The following is a 21,537-nucleotide window of genomic DNA, read 5'->3' as shown; positions in this document are numbered from 1 at the left end:
TGAGGGTGGGACCCAGGCACTGGCAGTTGGTAAAGATCTCCAGGTGATTGCAGGGTGCAGCGTGGGCTGGGCACCACAGCCTTAGCAGCTCATTATTTGCACCGAGAAGCCAAGCCCTGATTTGGACAGAGATCCAAAGTGCTACCTATCAGCGGCACCATCACATCGACTATGAGCCTATTTTCTCCTCCTCCCTGCCTCCTCCCTTAGCATCAGCTGCCACCCAGAAGTCTTTCCATTCATCAATCACTTCTTACGGGCATGCCCACTTAAGAGAAATGCTACATGACTGTCTCTCTGTCCTTCAGAAGCCTTCCCACTACTGAATGATTCATCTCCCGGGCACATGCAACATTTGTCATTCTCTTGCCACTTTCAATTTTAGTATCCCCACTTCCTTTTCTCTCTTCCTACTATTTTCAATACTGTCCCTTCTTTTGCCCTTCTGGGCATTCTGGGGTTAATGCTGCTCTGGGTACACTGAAGCCTAGTTACAAAGCTACCAGCTAAGGACCCACACTGTGGCTGAAACTGAACTGATATCCCAGCACCAATGCCATTCACTGCAGGCAGGCTGAGCAGACGTCCTTTTTGGCTTTGGAGGGGAGTGGAAAAGTTCCTGTGGATGCAATGTTTTAATGTAGAGGAGGTTTGTCCTGCAGCTTCTGGAGATGCCACGCAGCTTCTGGAGAAGCAAAGCTCAGAAGGTTCTCCTGAATTCCCAAAGCACACTCTTGATTGCCTACAAAGATCTTCATGGTTTAAAACAAAACAAAACAACCTTTGTGCATTTCAGTTCTAAACTTCCGAAGTATGTGAACCTTCTGGCATGGGTCATAAATGAAATAAATTCTACACTGATAGCAAAATGCTTTTTATCCAACAATATTTCTATGCAAAAGCAGCAGCATTCATTGTGAAGACAGCGTCTCAAAGGGCAAATGAGCTGTTGATTAAAGCTTCCCTAGAACGTACACTACTTTGGACTACTAATGGCTGGTGGACAAAATCCACTCACATCTGCACCCTGCAAACCATCCTCCTTCCACATACACATGACAACATCAACGAAAAAGTTCAGAGCACTAAGAACACGCATTTGCCTGGTAATGTACTTCCTGCACTACGGAAGACTGTTCATTCCTTTGCAAAATTTATTTTTCAACACTATTTCAGGTTATTTCTGCAAAATTACCCATGTAAAACCCACCATGAATTCAGAGTCTGTGATGCAAAAAACAGCGCATCTGATTTCTTTACAAATTATAAGGTAAAAATGTAGCAATAATTTACTCCAGTAATTTTTATGGGAAAGATCAGGATTATTGACTTTTAAAATAAGGTTTCTCTCGACTAAGTTAATTTCACTCCTGTTCCTAATAATTGGTATTTGAGAAGGAATTTTAGGATAATATTTAAAAGTTAATTAAAAACAGTGTAAGCATTCGTGTCAGTCAAGCATGACCTCTGCTCTACAATGCATTTAAATGCATGCCACCTTGACCTGTAACACAGCAGTGTAAAAAATTTTGGTCAATATAAATCAAATGTACACTAATTTATTCAGCAGGTTCCCTGGTATCTGAATCAACATTAGAAATCTAACCAGTATTTGTTATTCTGTTATTGACAAAAGGAAGCATATTTAAATGATAACTAGTACTCATGGGTGTCATTTGGAAGTTAAATTGTTCCCCAAGGACAGCCTGCGTAAACATCTACATTTAAAGGTCATTTGCCACCAAATTATGAACAACTGTTGCATTTATTAGCACAGGCTCGATAATTTGGAAGCTGCCGCCATCAATTTTTACTGACAATGAGATCTAATTGTCCACTAATAATAAACAAGGAAAGCAGGCCTTTTCTACAAACTTTTATTCCCTGCACTACGATCACGTTTGGGAAACGGAGGTGCAAACTTTCCACGGGTATGCATCTGAAGGAAAGAACCTTCCAAGAGCAAGAAAGCACTAAACATAGTTTACCATAAATATCAGATCCTAAAATATTAAAGTGTGTTTTCTCGTGTCACGTACATCTGAACTAAAACAAAAGAAAGAAAAACACTACCATGTTTATTGATGAAGTGTGTCTTTCAATTTTAGAAGGAAGTGTGATGGTGAATTCTACCGTGGGGTGCCCAGATATTTGGTCAAACATTGTTGTCTGTGTTTCTGTGAAGTGGTTTTGGGTGAGATTAATATTTCAACCTACAGACTGAGCAAAGCAGATTGACCCCTATGATGGTTGGCCTAGGGGTGCCTGGGCAGCTCAGTCGGTTAAGCGTCCGACTTCGGCTCACGTCATGATCTCACAGTCTGTGAATTAGAGCCCCACGTTGGGCTCTGTGCTGACAGCTCAGAGCCTGAAGCCCGATTTGGATTCTCAATCTCTCTCTCCCTCTCTTTCAAAAATAAATAAACATTAAAAAAAAAATTATAATGTGGTGGGCCTCCTTCGATTCTGGAGGCAACTTACTCTGAGTGTGTTATTCCAACCCCTTTACCAAATGACCCGAAGAGCTAATGCTTTCGACTAGGGTCCAGAACAAGAGAAGGATCTGGAAGAGGCCCAGAGTGCTGTGCAAAGTGCTTTGCCACATGGGTCAATATGATCCACCAGATCCCATAGTGCATGAAGTGGCAGAAGCCGATAGGGATGTTGTTTTGAGCCTCTGGCAGGCCCCCACAAGTGAATGACAGCACAGGTCCTTAGGAAGTTAGAGCAAAACCCCGGCCATCCTCCATGAATAGCTACTTTCCTTTTGAGACAGAGTTCTTGGCTTGCTATTGCACCTTAGGAGGGACTGGAGGCTTGACAAGAGACTACCAAGTTACCGGGCGACCTGAGCTGCCCTTCATGAAGTGGGTGTTATCTGACCCACCAAGCTATAAAGCTGGGCACGGCAACACTCGATTACCAAATTAAAATGGCATATGCGTGATCAAGCCCAAGCCGGTCCTGAAGGCACAAATTATGTGAAGAAGTGCCCCTGGTCCCCACTCCTGCCACACTAGCTTCCCTCTCCAGCCTGCACCTGTGGCCTCATGAGGAGTTCCCCAGAATTACTTGACAGAGGAAGGACCTGGTCGATGGAGGAGTCTGTACCATATGCAAGCACCTCCTGTGAATGTACACCTGGGCCATCTAGTCCCTCTCTGGGACAGCTAGGAAGGACAAGGGTCAAGGGAAACCCTCCCTGGGGGCAGATTTCAAGCAATGCACCTAGCAGTTCACTTGGCTGAAAAGGAGAAGCGGTCAGATGTGCGATTAGATACTGATGCACGGGCTATGGTCAATAGTTTGGCTGGATGGTCAGGGAAGTGCAAAGAACATGACTAGAAAACTGGCGCTGAGGAAAGGGGAAGATGAGGTTACCTAGACAGACCTCTCTGAATAGGCAAAAGAAGAAGAAGGAGGAGGCGACAAAGGAGGAGGAGGAGGAGGAGGAGGAGGAGGAAGAGAAAGGGAAGGGGAAGGGAGGGGCAGGAGGAACATGTGAAACTTTTTTGTGTCTCATGTGAACGCTCATCACTAGTGACTGCAGCAAAGGAGGATTTTAGCAATCAAGTAGATAGGATCACTTGTTCTGCAGATGCCAGTCAGGCTCTCTCCCCAGTCTCTCTCCCATTGCCCAATGGGCTCGCAAAATGGCCATGGGGACAGGAATGTAGGTTATGCACGGGTTCAGCAACATGGACTTCCAGTTTGTGAGTCCAGTCTGGGTATGACCACCACTGAGTGCCCAATCTGCCAACAGTAGAGGCCAATTCTGCACCTCCAATCTGGCACCACAGGAGGAGGCTGATTACATTGGTTACACTTCCATGGTGGAAGGAAGAGTGTCTGGTTCTCGCTGAAATAGACATTTATTCTGGATAAGGATTTGCCTTCCCTGTGTGCAATGCTTTTGCTACAACTACCATTCTTGGACTTACGGAATTCCTTATCCATGACCATGGTATTCCACACAGCACTGCTCTGATCAAGTGGCTCATTTCACAGTAAACAAAATGATGCAGTGGGTCCATAAACACGGAATTCACTGGTATGATCATGTTCCCCACCGTCTTCAAGCAGGTGGCTGGAAAGAATGGTGGCATGGCCTTTTACACGCTCAGTTACAGTGCCGGCTGGGTGGCAACACCTTGCAGGGTTGGGACAAAGTTCTCTAAGTGGCCGCATATGGCCTGAATCGGTGTCCAATACCTGATGCTGTGTCCCCATAACCAGAATTCGCAGTTCTAGGAATCAAGGCATAGAAATGGGAGTGACATCACTATCACCCCTAGGTGCCCAAAATTTTTGCTTCCAGTCTCTGTGACTTTATGCTTTGTTGGCCTGGAGGTCTTAGTTCCACAAGGATGAATGCTTCCACAAGGAGACACAGCAATTCTACTGAACTGGAAGCTAAGACTGCCACGTGGCCACTTTGAGCTCCTTGTGTCTCCGAATCAACAAGCAAGGGAGGGGATGACTGTGCTGGCTGGGGTGACTGATCCTGACTAGCAAGGGGAAAGGGGACCACAGTGGAGACAAGGAAGATCAAATGTAGGATAGGAGGAGATCCTTAATGGTGTCTCTTAGTAAGATGCCCTGTGATTAAAGTCCATGGAAAGCTACAACGACTCAATTCAAAAAGGACTACTAATGGTCAGACCCCTCAGGAACAAAGATCTGAGTCACCCTACGTGGTAAAGAACCACAACCAGCTGAGGTGTTCGCTGAAGACAAAGGGAATACAGAGTGAACAGCCAAAAAAGTCGTTATAAATACCAGCCATGACCATGTGACAGGTCACAGAAACGAGGACTGGAATTGTCAAAATATTCCCTCCTTATTTTGTCTTCAGTACGTTCATGTGCTCACCTATTAACATATGTAAAGCAGATAACTTTTTCTTCCCTCTCATCACTTTATCATGGAACATAAGAGGTAATGACTTCATATCGCAGAATTTGAGGAGTGCTAACTTAACATCATAGTATTTAACTTAGGGGATATCAAGGAGAAGAGTACACTTGACTCAGGATTCATCACCTCTTCGGGGTAAGGGGTTCACGTGTTTTCAGTTGCACGCTAGAGAGTTGTATCTTGCTGGGCAGAACTACGACCTTGTCAGTGTTTTTATTTGTAGCTTAGGTATGGTGTGAGATGTGCAGGCGTGTCCACGTGACAAAGGGTAGGTTTGTGATGGTTACTGTTATGTGTCAAGCTGACTGGGGCACAGGGCACCCAGATATTTGGTCACACATTTCAAATTGAGCACGTCCAAAATAGGATTTCTGATCTTTCCTCCACAATCTGCTCAACCCAAATTCTTCATTTCAGTAGTCCTCCTATTGCGTCTTTTTTTCTCACACTCCAAATCCAATCCATCAGTAAATCCCACCGGCTCCATGAGCAGAAATCTACCCACAATGCAACCTCCTTCCACTATGTCTACTTATAGAACTGTTCTCAGCCATCATCATCTTTTACCCAGGAGAGTACAATAGGTTCTTAATTGAGCTTTGTGGCTACACCCAATACTCCTAGAGTGTGTACTCACCAAAATGAGAATGATCTTTTTTTTTTTTTTAATTTTTTTTTTAATGTTTATGTTTATTTTTGAGACAGAGAAAGACAGAGCATGAACGGGGGAGGGTCAGAAAGAGAGGGAGACACAGAATCGGAAGTGGGCTCCAGGCTCTGAGCCATCAGCCCAGAGCCTGACGCGGGGCTCGAACTCACGGACGAGAGATCGTGACCTGAGCCGAAGTCGGACGCTCAACCGACTGAGCCACCCAGGCGCCCCAGATCTTTTTTTTTTTAATGTTTACTTATTTTTGACAGAGAGACAGAGCTTGAGGAGGGGAGGGGCAGAGAGCAGGGGTGGGGTGGGTGGGTGGGAAACACAGAATCCAAAGCTCCAGGCTCTGAGCTGTCAGCATAAATCCCGAGGCAGAGCTCAAACTCACAAACCGTGAGATCATGACCTCAGCCAAGTCAGACGCTCAACTGACTAAGCCACCTAGGCGCCACGATACTGATCCTTTTAAAACAACGCCTGTCACCACCACATAAGGGCAGGGATTTCCATGTGTTTTCTTCACCGGGTCCTCAGCATCTCAAAGAGGGCCCGGCACATGGCTGGTGGCCAATACTTACTAAACCTCATTACTCCTGTTTCCCATCTCTGAAAGTAGAAGTCTTATCAGTGCCTACCAGGCCTACCAGCTCGGTCCTCGCCACCCGCCAGTCTACCTCACATTATCCCTCTACCATATTACCTGTGGCCTCATCTCGGACCACCCTCTATTTTCTGATTCAGTCCAACTGCCCTGGACTCATTTCTATTCCTAAAACACAGGGGGCACATTCCTATCTCATGTCCTGGGTGCACGTGCTGTTCCCCCTGCCTGGAACACTCTTCCTCTAGATTACCTCATAACTCATAGCCCCTCATCAACCTCAGGGCTCAGTTCTACTGTTACTCTCCCAGGGAGGGCTTCTCAGTAGTCTTTACTCCCCTTCCCACGTATATTTGAATCAGTGGCACTTATCACTATCTGAGATATTATGTATAAGGTACTTGTCAGGTCTATGTCTGACCCTCTCCACCCATCCAACTAGAATGTAAGCTCCTTGAGGGGACACTTCACTGCTCTGTTCACTGCTCTATCTCCAACAGGCAGATTAGTGCCTGCCACACGGCTGGCTGTCAATAAACATTTGTTAAACAAACGATTAGTTGCCATATTTTCTTGACATTATAAACAATGTTACAAGGAATAGCTTCATGTGTCTACCTTTGTGCATTTGTGGGTAGAGACCAAAGAATGGGAAAGGTGAAGACTAAGAGTATACATTTCCTTTAATAAATATTGCCAAATTGGCTTCCAAAATACATCTTCCCAGTTACAGTCTCACCAACAGGGTGTTAGAGAACCTGTCCCCCCTCAGCCCCATTCCCATCAGTGCTGGTTTTTATCATTTTCATTTTACCTATTCCTTTTTTTTTTTTTTTTTTTTTCAGTATGCTCTATGCCCAACATGGGACCTGAACTCACAACCCTGAGATCAAGAGTCACATGCTCTATCCACTGAGCCAGCCAGGAGTCCCTTGCCTATTCACTTTTTAAAAGTCTGTTTTACTTTGCTTTTCTTTAATTACTGGTGAGAGTGACTATCTTTGCATATGTTTCGGTCATTTTGTACCTCTGATGTCTTTATTCTCTTACAAACCAACCAAGCAACCAACGAACATGCTCATTATTTACAGCTGCTTCCAGGATAAAATTCTGAGTATCCACAGTCCCACTAACCACTCAACCCAAACTCCAAACTCGTGTTCTACCCCCACTACCTACCCCTCCTTACTGACTCCCATTACTTCCTACCCTTCACCACGTCCTGCCTGGAACCAGAACCGGAAATGATCTTCCCTTGCCCAAACTGGCAAACTTCCACTCATCCTTCCTGAGCAAGCATTCAGGTCAGTTACCCCTGAGCCCACAACACTAGTACAATGCCTGGGAGACCTAAGCACATAATACATAATCACGTGAATGAGTGTTTTCTCTACCTGCCTTGTATAATCCTGACAGTAAGAACAATATCCATCCACTAGCAAGATAGACAGAAGGGTGAGGGTGAAGAGGAGAGAGAAGCTTCTAGTTTCTCAAACAACTTCTAAATGCCTAAATGCAAAGAACTAAAGGAAAGGTGGCTGGTAGGACTCAACTTACACACTGATTCTTCCCTCGAGTGAGAATTATAGGGTGAAAAACTAAGTCATTTGCCTTTTTAATAAAAATCAACAAGGGGACAATAGTTTATTTCAAATACCCACCCACCCAATACCTACTTCAAAAAAAAGAAAGAAAGAAAGAAAGAAAGAAAGAAAGAAAGAAAGAAAGAAAGAGAAAAGCAACCACAAGGAACACTAGCATGTTTCAAACATGCCCAAACTAGTCATCAGCCATTGAGCCAGCAAATTACAAAGAGTGTATACTGAAATACCACTGTTTACCTATCAGATTGGCAAACACCCAAGGGCCTGACAACACATTTAGCTGGCAAGCTTGTGAGGAAACACATAATTTCATAAACTGCTATAGGAATGCAAAATAACACAATCCTTAGGGAAGGGGATTTGACAATGTCTAGCAAAATTAAATAGGCATGTACCTTTTGATCCAGTAACCCACTGCTAGGAATCTATCCTAAAGATGCCCTGACAAAAATACAAAAACACATATGCACAAGGCTAATGACTGCGGCCAAAAATGGAAAACAACTGAGCTATTGAAAAGGAGGTGGCATCTTTAAATATGCCCGTGGGGGGGGGGGGGGGAGGGGTGAACTACAGGTATATTGTTAGGTTAAAAGAAAAAAAAAAAGCAGGTGGAAAAAAATGTTTTAATACACTACTGTTTAATTTTAGACTACAGTTTCATCTAAAGGTACAAAAATGTACCTGTATTTGTTTATATTTTTTTAATGGAAAGATAAACAACTTTTTTTTTTTAATGGTCATCAAAGGGAGAGGAAGAGAGCAGAATGAAGGGAACATAAAAAGAAGCCAGTTTCAGCAGATAAACCTGAGGCAGTACATACTTTACACAAGTATAAAACAAAATCAGTTTCTAAAAAAAAAAAAAAGGCCTAAGGTGGAGGCTGGGTGACACAGTCTGTTAAGCACCCGACTCTTGATCTCACACTGTATGTGTCTGAACCCAGCATCCGGCTCTGTGCTGATGTGTATAATGTAAGACAAAGTAAACTGCTAATCATGATATTCCAATTCCATCAAGCTCAGCATTTAAAGTACTGAGATTTTCGATGTGAGACAAAAGACACCACTGAAGATAAAAGATCAAGATAAAAATTCCTGTTGGCCTCAACTTAAAAAAATTCCTCTGCTGTGACCACCGAAGAGATCTCGAAACCTTCACAAATACCCTGTGCTCAGCTCATGGTCTCTAAATAGCATTTCTCAATACAAGCAACCAGAGGTCTTTAGGGAAAACCCTAATTCCAGACCTGGAGCAGGAAAGGTAAAAGAGGTACCTTGAATACCTCTTTAGGAAGCAAGGAAGTAATCAAAGACCACTAAGATTGTGTCAGTGACACAGCACCCAATTGGAAAATGCCAAACTTGAGGGGGGCCTGGGTGGCTTAGTTGGTTAAGCCTCTGACCTTGGCTCACTCGGGTCATGATCTCGCAATTCGTGGGTTTGAGCCCTGCATGGGGCTTGCTTCTGTCAGCACAAAGCCTGCTTTAGATTTTCTGGCCTGCTCTCCCTGTTCCACCCCCTCTCCAGCTCATGCTCTCTCTCTCTCTCTCTCAAAAATAAATAAAACGTTACAAAGAAACCAAACTTGAAAGATGGCCAAAGAGGGGCAAAAAGTATATCAGAATCATAAATGCAAGGGACTACATTGTATCGAATATGCTAATATCCACAAATTCATAACAATACTAATTTTTTGAGAGCCTCTCTGAAAACCTTTAATTTGTGATCTTTGAGGCAGCCAACTTACAGTTTTGAAAAATAAATAATAAAAGAAAGAAGCAGGCATTTATCCTGCTTTTCCTGGAAAAACTACACCTCAGGGTAACCAAGTTACGAGGCAAAGTTTCTTTGTACACATGTATTCAAGTCAATAAATGAAGGAAGAACGATAAAATTAAACTATCAATACTTAGCAACCACTAAGGAATTAAGAGATCTAGGCAATGCTCTTCAAGGGCTGCTAGCATCACAAATCAAAGCTGAAAATGACCCAGCCTCTGCTTTTTCATGACGTAAGCAAATGAAAAAGGTATCATAGGGATGTAATCAGCAAAATTCAGTGGGGAAAACTCTATGGGACAAATGTCACAGTTTATACAACAAAATAATTGTAAAAGAAAAAAGAGAAAGAGAACAAGATGGTAAAAGAACTTAGAGATTAAGGGGCACCTGAGGGGCTCAGTCAGTTGAGTTTCCGACTCTTGGTTTCTGCTCAGGTCATGGTCTTAAGGCTTCGTGGGGTTCAAGCCCTGGTTGGGGCCTCCGTACTGACAGTAAGGAGACTGCTTGGGATTCTCTTTCTCTGCCCCTCCTCAACTTGCTCTGGGTATCCCTCAAAACAAACAAATTAAAAAAAAAAAAACAAACAAACCCAGAACTGTTTAAAAGAGCCTACAGATTAAAAAAGATTAAGGACACATACTAAGCAATCACATGATATGGACCTAGTTTCAATCAAATTCAAACAAACTACATTTAAAAAAAGAACATGCTTGGGAAAATTAAGAAAATGTAAAAATGAATTGATACTTATGATATTAGAAGAATTACTGCTTTTTTTCTTACTGTTCATTTTTAAAGTGTCTGATAATTATATTAGGATTACATTTTTAAAGGGGAATCTTCGTTTTTTAGACATACATGCTGGAAATACTCAGAGACAGGTCTGAGATTTGATTCACAATGAAAGAGGGGAGAAGGTGAGGGGAAACGAGGCTGGCTGTAAGCTCATTATTTTAAAAGCTTAGTAAAGGCATCATTTTCTTCACTGCTCTATATGTTGGAATTTTTCATAACAAAAAAGGGAGGGGGGCAAGACAACAGGAAATTAAAACAGAAAAAGCACATTCAGAGCAAAATAACAGAAAATTGCATTGAAAATCTGAATAAGAACCTGGAAAACCAGCATAAGAATGCAAGGTGTGAGCCTGATGGCCCCAGTGTTTTGCAGGGGTGCTGGGAGTGGGGTAGAAAAGAGGAGGTGAGAAGCATGTATCTATAGGCTCTCTAAAATATATCTTAATCACTTATGCAGCATCTTGGGGAAAAAAAAAAAACATAGGCAGTAAATAAGGCTAGAAAACAAAACCTGAATTGATCACACAGTTTGAAAGTGGTACTAAGAATATGAAATGAATCCATGGTGTTACTTCTGAAGTACTTCAGAGTATTTGCAAAGATTTTATTTTATATAGCAGATAACTATTTCTCCTGGACTTTTGTTTACATTATTCATTGACATTAAAGAGCTTAAGAAAAAAAAAAAGGTTAACTTCAAGGCAGTCCCTACTATTAAGAATAAATTATAAACATAGCTTGATACATTATTCCTTGCACTTTGCAAGAATTATGTCATTTGAGCCTCAAACCACTCTACAAGGTAGGTAGTAGTATTCTCTTTTACAGATGAGGAAAATAAAGCACAGGGGATGAAGTGACTTGTCCAAAGTCAGACTTCAAGCCAAATGTTAGAGGCAAAATTTGAATGCAGACAGCATGAGTCTCTAGCCTGAGCCTTTCACCGTTAGGCTGTGTCAACCTCTGTCACAAACTTGTGGAACAGAACAAGTAGGCTTTTTGCCAAATGGTAAAAATTACACATAAAGCAACTAAAATAGCTAAAATTTGATTTGATCCATACAGGTTCGTTTCTAATGACACACGTGCCTCATTTTTGAGACAGTGTGCTGTAATTTGGACTACTAACTTAGTTTCACATCACATCAGACAAAACTAAATGCAACATGATATCCTGGATTGGACATTAGTGGAAAAACTGGTGAAATGCAAATAAAGTCTGGAGCTTAGTTAATAGTAATATACCAATGCTAGTTTCCTTGTTTTGACATTACCATGGTGATATGGGATGCTAACAAGGGAAACTGGGTGAGGGGTATACAGGTACTTGCATTTTCTAACTTTGCAACTTTGCTGTAAGTCTAAAATTATTTTACAATTAAAAGTTTATTTTAAAAAACACATATGGGGCGCCTGGATGACTCAGTCGGATGAGCGTCCGACTTCAGCTCAGGTCATGACCTATCTAACAGCTTGTGGGTTCAAGCCTCGCGTCTGGCTCTGTGCTGACAGCTGAGAGCCTGGAGCCTGCTTCAGATTCTGTGTCTCCCTCTCTCTCTGCCCCTCCCCCCATCTCAAAAATAAATAAATGTGTTTTTTTATTTTAATAAAAAAAACACATAAATTACGGGGCACCTGGGTAGCTCAGTCAGTTGACAGTTAGACTCTTGATTTCGCTCAGGTCATGATTTCAGGGTGGTGGGATCGAGCCCCGAGTTGGGCAGAGCATGGAGCCCATTTGAGGTTCTCTCTCTCTCTCTCTCTGCTTGCACATTCTCTAAAATATTAGTATACTAAAATAAAATTAAAAATATATATAAATTACAAAATGAAAACTATTCAAAAAAAAAAAAAAAGGTTAAAATGTATTTCTAGCCCAACGAAAATAAACTTCTGTCCCCAAATTTCTAAGCACCATACTTGCAGAATTCAATCCTGTTGTGCCCTATTTTGATTCTTAAGGTAGTATTGTGTTGGCTAACGTTCAAGAATATTTTCACAATTGTATATCCTGTCTTTAAGGGTAAGGAACATACCCTACCCGTGCCTGGTTTAATTATGCAGCACATATTTAATGTTTGCTGATGCTGTGAATTTACGGGCATGAGGCACTGTGGCGGCTATGTCCTTGTTACACAGAAGCCTCCTTCATCATAGATGCTTATAATGAGTGACTTTGAGATACTGTGGTGGACGTCGTGGTCTCGCTGTCCTTCTGACCTTCTCCCACTGCCGTGCCTACTGGGTTAGGTGGCAGGAAGGGGACTGACCTCATTCCCAGCTCCAGAAAGGCCTATTATTTTAACTCCATCTAGTTAATGTAGTCTTGCCACAGTGATTGGTCCAGGTGGCTGTGGTCTCAGCCAATCAGCTCACGGAGCTCCCCCCGGCAACAGGATTGGTTGAAAACCAACTGGGACTAACAGGATATGAAAGGAAAGGTATTTGTTCCGAGATTCTGGGGGGAAAGTGCCCATATCCTGAAGAAACGTCCTGGCTTCCTCTGGAAGTCAAGCACACACAATTCTTTTTTTTTTTTTTTTTTTTTTAATCTGCAACTTGTTCCTTTCGGTCACCAGGTGAAAGCAGAGGGGAGGGCCACTCCTGAATAGCCAGATGCCCTCATTCAACTTCTTCTCATTTTCACAAACACAAAATGGCAATAAAAATATTTCCTGCAGATCACTGTTAATTCCAAGGCAATACCTGCTTTGGGGTTACGCTAAAAAACAACAAAAACAATTGAGAACTGGAATGATATTAAGGTGTCGATAATTGTGTGACAATACTGACATTTTGGTTATAGGTTTGTTTTTTTTTTTTAAGTCTTTACTTGTTGGATATCCTAAGTGAAATGGCTACAGGTGAAATTATAGCTTAGATTTATTTTAAAATATTCCAGAATTTAAAAAAAATGAAAAATAAGGGGCGACAAATGAAGTAATAATTTAAAATATTGAAAGTGAGTAATGAGTAAATGATTCCTCATGTTGTTCTATTTTTTTGTATTTTAATCCATAAAGTATTCTAAAATTTTTAAAATTTTTTTAACGTTTATTTTTGAGAGAGTGTGCACGCGCAAGCGGGGGAGGGGCAGAGAGAGGGAGAACCAGAAACAGAAACAGGCTCCAGGATCCCAGCTGTCAGCCCAGAGCCCTACATGGGGCTTGAACCCACAGGCCGTGAGATCGTGACCTGAGCCGAAGTTGGGCATTTAACCGACTGAGCCACCCAGGCATCCATCTAAAAATCTTTTAATGTTTATTCATCTTCGAGATGAATTTGAGAGAGAGAGAGAAAGAGAGATAGCACAAGTGGCAGAGGAGCAGAGAGGGAGGTAGACAGAGAATCTGAAGCAGGCTCCAGGCTCTGAGCTGTCAGCACAGAGCCTGATGTGGGGCTTGAACCTACAAACCACGAGATCATGAGCTGAGCTGAAGTCAGACGCTTAACTGAGTACCTGGATGCCCCTATTCCATAAAGTATTAAAACAATAATGTTCCGTACACATATCTCAACATTATGATCATGTATGTATGAAGCTGCCTTATGTAGTAAAAAAAAAAAAAAAAAAAAGCATGATACATCAGGTACATCAGTGAGAGTCCAGAATCCAAGAAAAAGATTTGTATAACCATAACACAGACACATATAACACAGTCACATATAGTTAAAGCAAACTCAAAAAACCACCTAATTCAATGCCTTTTTTCACAGCTATAAAAAATGAAACCTAATACATTCAACTTTTGTGTTGCTACCTAGGGAGCAATTCTGGTGTTGCTACTTTTAGCGACAACATATCTGAAACCTGAAAACAGTAGCCTACGCTGTCCCCCACCCCGCCCCCGGGGACCTGCTTACCACCACATCCAACGAACTGTCCAACATCCTTACAAGACCACTCAGCCACGGCCAGCACCCTCCTTGCGGTAAAGCACCTACCGTTCTCTCTCTTCCCACCCCTTTGCTTCCTTCCCCCTCCTCCCTCAGGATGCAGTGCTGAGACATCTTTGCTCGGGCAGACTCTAGGAGTTTACTTTCAGTCCACCATCTTTCTTCACTCCACATGTTCTTCCTGGGAAGAGCATCAACTTTGATACTGCTTCGTCTTTTGTGCTGAACGACCACCTAGAGCGGTATTTCTAGCCCAGATCTCTATCCTGAGCTCCAAAACTAAGCAGCCTCATCAATCACAACCACCTCAATACATCCAGCCCCAAATGAAGTTTCCTCCTTGCTTCTGCTCTGATTTGGTCAACAGCAACGGCATCCACGGGAGTCACCACTGTTGCCTCACGTCCAGTCGCCAGGCCCTGGAGATTGGCGTTTTCCCCTTTCCCTTCCCAGACGCCTTTAGTTCAGGCTCTCACCCTCTCTCCTTTCTGGTCCTTCTGCTAGCATTCCTTAAATGATTAATGCTCCAGGGTCCTCTTTCTAAATGCAAAGCTCATCATCCTGTATTTACTTCCTTCCTTAAAATCCTCCAACGACTTCCCAAAGTCCGGAGCTGAAGTCCACAGTTCTTTACAGCTCTCAAGGCTACCGAGCTGGTCTCTCCCCACCTCTCTCGAGGGTCAGGAGTCACCCTGCAGAATCCCTGCTGCTACTAGAAACTCCACTCTGCACCCAGACCCCCACCCACCCAGTGAGCTGCTTCACGCCTCATTATCACTGTTCTTCTGGTGTTCCTCTCCTATTAGAAGACTCAATCACTCATTATTTACTCAGTGCACATGTACTGAATTCTGACTACGTGATAGGCCCTGTACTGGAATATAGCTGTGGAGAGGGACACTGAGTCTTAAAAAGTGTTGAGTCCATGGGGCGCCTGGGTGGCGCAGTCGGTTAAGCGTCCGACTTCAGCCAGGTCATGATCTCGCGGTCCGTGAGTTCGAGCCCCGCGTCAGGCTCTGGGCTGATGGCTCAGAGCCTGGAGCCTGTTTCCGATTCTGTGTCTCCCTCTCTCTCTGCCCCTCCCCTGTTCATGCTCTGTCTCTCTCTGTCTCAAAAATAAATAAACGTTAAAAAAAATTAAAAAAAAAAAAAAAAAGTGTTGAGTCTTGCAGGGGAACAGACAGCCAACAAATAAGCTATGGGGACAAAAGGTGGGTAGAGAATAACCCACCAATGAAGTACTACTTGAGTGCATGTGAATTTTGTTAGAATATCCTCTCAGGCTTCTTTATAAACTTAAATGATTTACAAGCGCCCCTCCTCCCAGCTTGTTTGTTTGTTTGTTTAAATCTGGGAGCTTAAAATGCCTTGCCCTTAAGATGAGATTTTTGCCCTGCAATTCCTCCTTCTAGACTTCACAATGTCAGCAAAAACCTCACCTGATTTCTAAAGTCAGCGTTCCTAAGCAGCCGCCCCCGCCCTCCGCCGGCCCCATCCCCGCACACCACCCTAAGGCAGAGCACAAGTGCCCTCTCCCTCTGCCCCGCGAACACCAGGGCACCCTAGCCCTTTCCTACCTTGTCCCTCCAGGCTGAGAGTCCCTAAGGAACAACACCCCTGCACCTTTCAATTCCCCTCTCGACATCATGCAAGCCCACAGTAAATGTGTAAGGGCTCAAAGGGCAAAATTTCACTCTTTAAAGGTAAATTACCTTGTACATGGAGCATAAGTTTGTATAATTTTTTTTTAAATAACAATGGAGCAATATCTATAAAAACTTTAAACAGCCCAGAAGTACCACTTCTAGTTAAGGTTCTAGGTATGTTCTAGTAGTAGGCATAAAAAATGCATGTATGGGGATTTCTCAAGCCAACATTTGACACAGGTGCTAAAAATGAGAAGCAAATGTCCAAGCACCTGGGTGGCTCAGGTGGTTAAGTGTCCCACTCTTGTTATCAGCTCAGGTCATGACCTCATGGTTCATGAGTTCAAGCCCCTGTATGGCATCAGGCTCCATGCTGACAGTGTGAAGCCTGCTTGGGATTCTCTCTCTGTCTCTGTCTCTCTCTCTGCCCCTCCCCACTTGCTCTTTCTCAAAATAAAGATTAAAAAAAATGTTTTAAAAATTAGAAGCAAATGCCAGTCGCCATGAACAAGAGATCTGGGTAAACAAATGATGGAGTATTCCTTAAGAGGAAGATCCTTTGCTAGTAGCTAGGAGGAGACAGACCTATCCATATCGGCACAGGAAGATATCCATGTTGTAGGATGAATCTTACAACTTATTCTAAGGGGAAAAAAGCATCATGTTTTCAGGGCAAACAGAAAAGTCTCTAAGACAGCAGCCCCACGTTTTATGTCTTTAGGGCAAGGGATTAGAAGCAAGGAGATAAAACCACACTTCGCTACAATGAACCTCCTATCACTGAATTTGAGCACACTATTTCTTAATTTTAAAACAGACATAATCACTAGAGTAAAAAGATGTGCTTTACTCCGAAGTATCCATTATTTCACAAGTTTCTTGTTGAGCAACGTGCGATCGTATTTTTAAATTCTGAGGGTTTTTTTAAAGGCGAAATATTATCCGCTAATAAATTCCCAGGACCTAGAATACAGACAGGGAGCAGGCATTCAGTTAATATTTGCTAAATGAGTAACTGCTGAGCAGTTACAAAATAGCTGCTCAGAGGGAACAAAGTATCCAATAGCTGCTTCCTAGACTCACAGAGGAAAAAAAAAATCACTTGCAGTGGTATCTTAATAATATGGTTACCAGTCTAAATGAGATGGGATTTTTGTAAAAAGTTAACTTTTAAAAAGCACGCCAACTGTCATCACATAGGCAACCTTCACACTGCCAAGTTGACCAAGAAACGGGCTCCTTCCAAATCGATTTAATTCACAACCTGGCACATGCCTGGTAGTAATACAAGTCAGGAAAAGGTGTTTGAAAACAGTGTGGGAAAACACAGATGCAGTAAGAGAATCGCTAATGGCCAAAAAGCCTTAATGTTGATTTGAAAGTGCTTCTTTGGGGAAGTAACTAACTTTAGTTTGGATTACTGAGACAGCCTTCATCTAAAAATGACCAAACAACCAGGCTATGATCTTCAGATCCTAAAGAATGTCCCCAAGATGGTAAGCCCTCCATAACTGTTGATGCTGATGGGGGAAGTGACCTATCTGGAAGAATTAAAGACAACCCAGGTTTCAAGGCTTTAAGGAAAAGGGTTTGCATAGTTCAAGCTTGAATTCAATCTCCCACACCGCCCCCCCCCCCGCCCTTTTTAAGTAAAATAGACAATATTTAACCAAATGTCAATTCATTGTAAAGACTTATTTATATAAATAATGGCCAAACAGATCTCAGCTCTGCCCTCCCCCACCCTCCCCAGTTGTAGTTTCCTCCCCAAAGGAAGGCACCCTGAGTGCTTCTTTTGGGACACCTGAACCCAGAGGTCTACTTAATCCTAAAAGCCCACATACTCCCTGATTTTTTTTAATCACTGCTCTTAATTCTCAAAATTCCCTTGAGAGGTAGATTTAATCCTCCCTATGAAAACACACAAGGTTCCAAATAGGCTGTCACCAAAACCCAGGAATGTTTAGAGGACAGAAAGGTTCAAACCCTTGCCTGCCGAATTAAAGTCTCTGGTGTTTAGCAAGTGAGTGAGTTAGAGCTGAATAATGTGATCACTCCTTTCAGGCTGCCCTCTGCAATCTTCTCTGCCTACCTGCTCTTTAACAACTGGAAATAAAATTCTTTCAAGGTCCAACCAGCATGAGGAATTTCTCCCTTTAGCAATGATGGTCTAGATAAAGGTGCCTACGTCCACTGGGAAATCAACCACCCACATTTTACTTACTGAACTCGTTGCCCAAAGGTCCCAGGCCCTCCCTCGCCCTCCCGACACACTCTTCCACGCCTGAGATGAGGGGCCCTGTTTCTCAGTTCTCAGGGATCAGTCTCAGGTACGGAACAGGTGCTCAGAAAGTACCTGATGATGCCATCTCAAGGCACTGCAGAACGAGGAGAGGGGAAAAAAAAAAAAAAAAAAAAACTTTGGAAGCCATCTAAAAGCAACACACGTGCTCACTCGGGCTTTAATAAATCGCTACAAATGATTTTTTTTTTTTAATTAGCATGTTTTCCATCTGAATGGACCCACGGAACTTGGAAACGGACATCAATCCGCCGCGAAGCCACTCCTGTCTGGGCGGAGAGGGGGCAGCCGTGCCAGACACGAACGCAGCCCACCCCGGGCTGCAGAGGGCGAGCGGCGGGGAGAATGGCGAGCGCGGCGCACGAGGGCTGGACTCCCCGCACTCCTGCCCCGAGGCCCGGAGCGGGGCCGGGAGGGGGAAGGGAGCGAATCGGGGCCGCCGCGCCGCGGAGGGGGCCCCGTCTCCCTGACAACCGCGCCGGGGCGCAGCCCAGCCTCAGGCCCGGGGGAAGGGAGGGCAGCCCGGGGACCCCCCGCGCAGGGCGGGCGGCGGCCGGGGGCACCACCGCGCTCAGCAGCCGCGGGCCCCGCTCAGGGGCCCTGTCCGGCAGCGGCCCGCGCCTACCGTGTATCCCCGCTCCAGGTCGCTCTCCTCGTAGCGAAAGGACGGGATGTAGACCTCCATGGCCGCGCCAGCCGGCCGGCGGAGGGCGAGCGGGGGGCGGGCTCGCGGCCGCAGCTCCGCCCCCGGCCGAGCGCCCCGCCTCCCTGCCCTGCGCCCCCGGGACCCACAGGCTGCGCGGCCCGGCCGGGAACCGCCGCTGCCGCCGCCGCTGCCCCCGGCGCACCACTGGCGCGCCGCGCTCCTGGGGGCACGGGGCGGGGGAGCTGGGGGCCCCCCGCGGCGGAGGGCGCGGGGCTCTGGGCTCCCGGGTCCGGGCCCGCAGGGCGGCGGAGCGGAGCTGGGCCCGGAGGAGGCGGGGCCTGCAAACCTGTGAGTCTGCAGAAAAGGGGTGTGCGCGCCTCCGCGCCAGGCGCCGGGACCGGGCCGCACCCGGGCGCTCCCTGTCCTTCGGGCGCCCGCCCGCGCTGTGTCTGCAGTTCCCGAGACGCCACCCGAGCGGATGGCGGGACCGCGGGCGACAGAAAAGCTTGGAGCTCCTGGGTTCGGTTTCGGATGCTTGGGTTTTCGTTTTTAACTCTCGGCTGGCAGGAACAGCAGCGAACCCTCCCAACTTTTTACCCAGACTTTTCTATTTGCCTTATAGTCCAAGGTCAGCGTCTCGTTCGGAGTTCGCCCGCGAAGCTGGGGATGGTATTGTAATACTGAACCTGAAAGTCAGCGGGCCACAGACACCCACGTTCTGGCTTCTAGGTCCAATACTAAAATACTGCCTCTGAGTATCTGTGGCGTTTTAACTAGAAGACAGACACACACACGAGGAAGAAAAGAAAAGAGAGGGCCCGAATGTGCTCTTCAGGCCAGGACCAGTTAAGCTGAAAGTGCCTAACAGATGAAATGTTAGCAGATTACCTTTGCGAACTCTGCCTTAAAGCATGGAGGGGCGCCTTGGTGGCTCAGTCGGTTAGGCGTCTGCCTTTGGCTCAGGTCATGATCTCTCAATTTGTGGGTTCCAGCCCCACGTCCGGCTCCGTGCTCACAGCTCAGAGCCTGGAGCCTGCTTCGAATTCTGTGTCCCCCTCTCTCCCTGCCTTTGCCCCGCTCATGCTGTCTTAAAAATAAATAAACGGTAAAAATAAATAAATAAATAAATAAAGCATGGAGCAGAATAGAAACTTGGAGGTGACTTGTGGGTCACATTATGAAGTGACCAGCCAGTGAGCTTTGGGGCTGCAGGCAATCAGCTTCTCAACCTCACAACCCAGAGATCAAAAAGTCCCACACTCTATTGTCAACCCACAGATCAAAGAGTCCCACACTCTATTGTCAACCCACAGATCAAAGAGTCCCACACTCTATATCCTCAGAGCCAGCCAAGTGCCCCTAAACACCTGCTTCCAACTCTGTTTGCTCTGGAGGCCAGGGGCATTACAACTTGGTAAGCTCTGAAGTTTATCCTGAGCCCCTAAATCTTGGGAAAAGACAAAGCATCAGGCCCTTTCCTTTAAGAACTTGGCTGATGTGCGGGTTGCCTGGGTGGCTCAGTAGGTTAAGCGTCAGACTTCGGCTCAGGTCATGATCTCGGCTGACAGCTCAGAGCCTGGAGCCTGCTTCAGATTCTGTGTCTCCCCTCTTTCTGCCCCTCCCATGCTCATGCTCTGTCTCTCTCTCTCTCTCTCTCTCAATAATAAACGTTAAAAGAAAGAAAGAAAGAAAGAAAGAAAGAAAGAAAGAAAGAAAGAAAGAAAGAAAGAACGGGCCTGATGTGGACCTACAAAACCTCATTAGCCTCATCTGAAGACCTGTCTGCTGACCCACACACTTGCGACTCCAGCATCCCCCCCTCAGAACTCCATGCCTCAGCAGAAATCTGTGCCCCGTGACCAGACTCGTCTTCCTCTTTTCTTCTGCTGGCCAGCACCATCTCATGTTGGGAAACAGCTCTACGGACACCATGCTGTCTGAGTTCAGAGCCCGGCTTATAGGTTCTCTTAAGCCTCTGGTGACTATCACCGGGTGTTTTGTGATTCACTTCACTGCCTCACCCAGTAGGTTTTAGGGCATATACCTTTAAAAACATTTTTTTTTTATCCCCTGCTTGGCACTTTGCCTGGCACATTTTTCTTGAAAGCCTTGCATAAGCATTTAAATAGTCTCTACAGGGGCGCCTGGGTGGCTCAGTCGGTTAAGCGGCCGACTTCGGCTCAGGTCACGATCTTGCGGTCCGTGAGTTCGAGCCCCGCGTCGGGCTCTGTGCTGACAGCTTGGAGCCTGGAGCCTGTTTCAGATTCTGTGTCTCCCACTCTCTGACCCTCCCCTGTTCGTGCTCTGTCTCTCCCTGTCTCAAAAATAAATAAAACGTTAAAAAAAATAAATAAAAAATAAATAATCTCTACAAAAGCAGCAGAATGCAGCAGGTACTATGGCAGATGCCATTAACTACCCTGTCTCAGTATTAAGCTTTCTGATAACCCCATGAGGAGGTGTGATCTGCTGTAGGACTTTAAAGATCTAAGAAGTAGTGTTTCTTTTTGTTGTTGTTGTTGTTGTTTAAGTTTGTTTTTATTTATTTTGAGAGAGAGAAGGGGGTAGGGCAGAGAGAGAGACGGAGACAGAATCCCAAGCAGGCTGTGTGCGGTTAGCACAGAGCGAAACACTGGGCTGGAACTCATGAACCATGACTTCATGACCTGAGCCGAAATCAAGAGT

At 44.9% G+C, this 21,537-nt stretch overlaps 1 protein-coding gene across 2 annotated transcripts in view; it reads right to left on the bottom strand.

The window, feature by feature from the left end:
- The window catches only part of SNX24 (sorting nexin 24), a 162,365-nt gene extending 143,361 nt beyond the window's left edge, over positions 1 to 19,004 (bottom strand). Inside the window, exon 1 of one of the 2 annotated variants that reach the window (XM_045486958.1) lies at positions 18,832 to 19,004. In XM_045486958.1, coding sequence (XP_045342914.1) covers positions 18,832 to 18,891 — 60 coding nt within the window. In that variant the 5' untranslated portion in view covers positions 18,892 to 19,004. The remainder of the gene's footprint in view (positions 1 to 18,831) is intronic. The other variant, XM_045486964.1, reaches the window with a different exon arrangement.
- Between the last annotated feature and the right edge of the window lie 2,533 nt (positions 19,005 to 21,537).

This window comes from Leopardus geoffroyi, chromosome A1, assembly GCF_018350155.1.
Source record: "Leopardus geoffroyi isolate Oge1 chromosome A1, O.geoffroyi_Oge1_pat1.0, whole genome shotgun sequence".
In the NCBI taxonomy this organism is placed as follows: Eukaryota; Metazoa; Chordata; class Mammalia; order Carnivora; family Felidae; genus Leopardus; species Leopardus geoffroyi.
The sequence above is the reverse complement of the archived record's forward strand: the minus strand, read 5'-3'. Positions and strand labels throughout refer to the sequence as shown.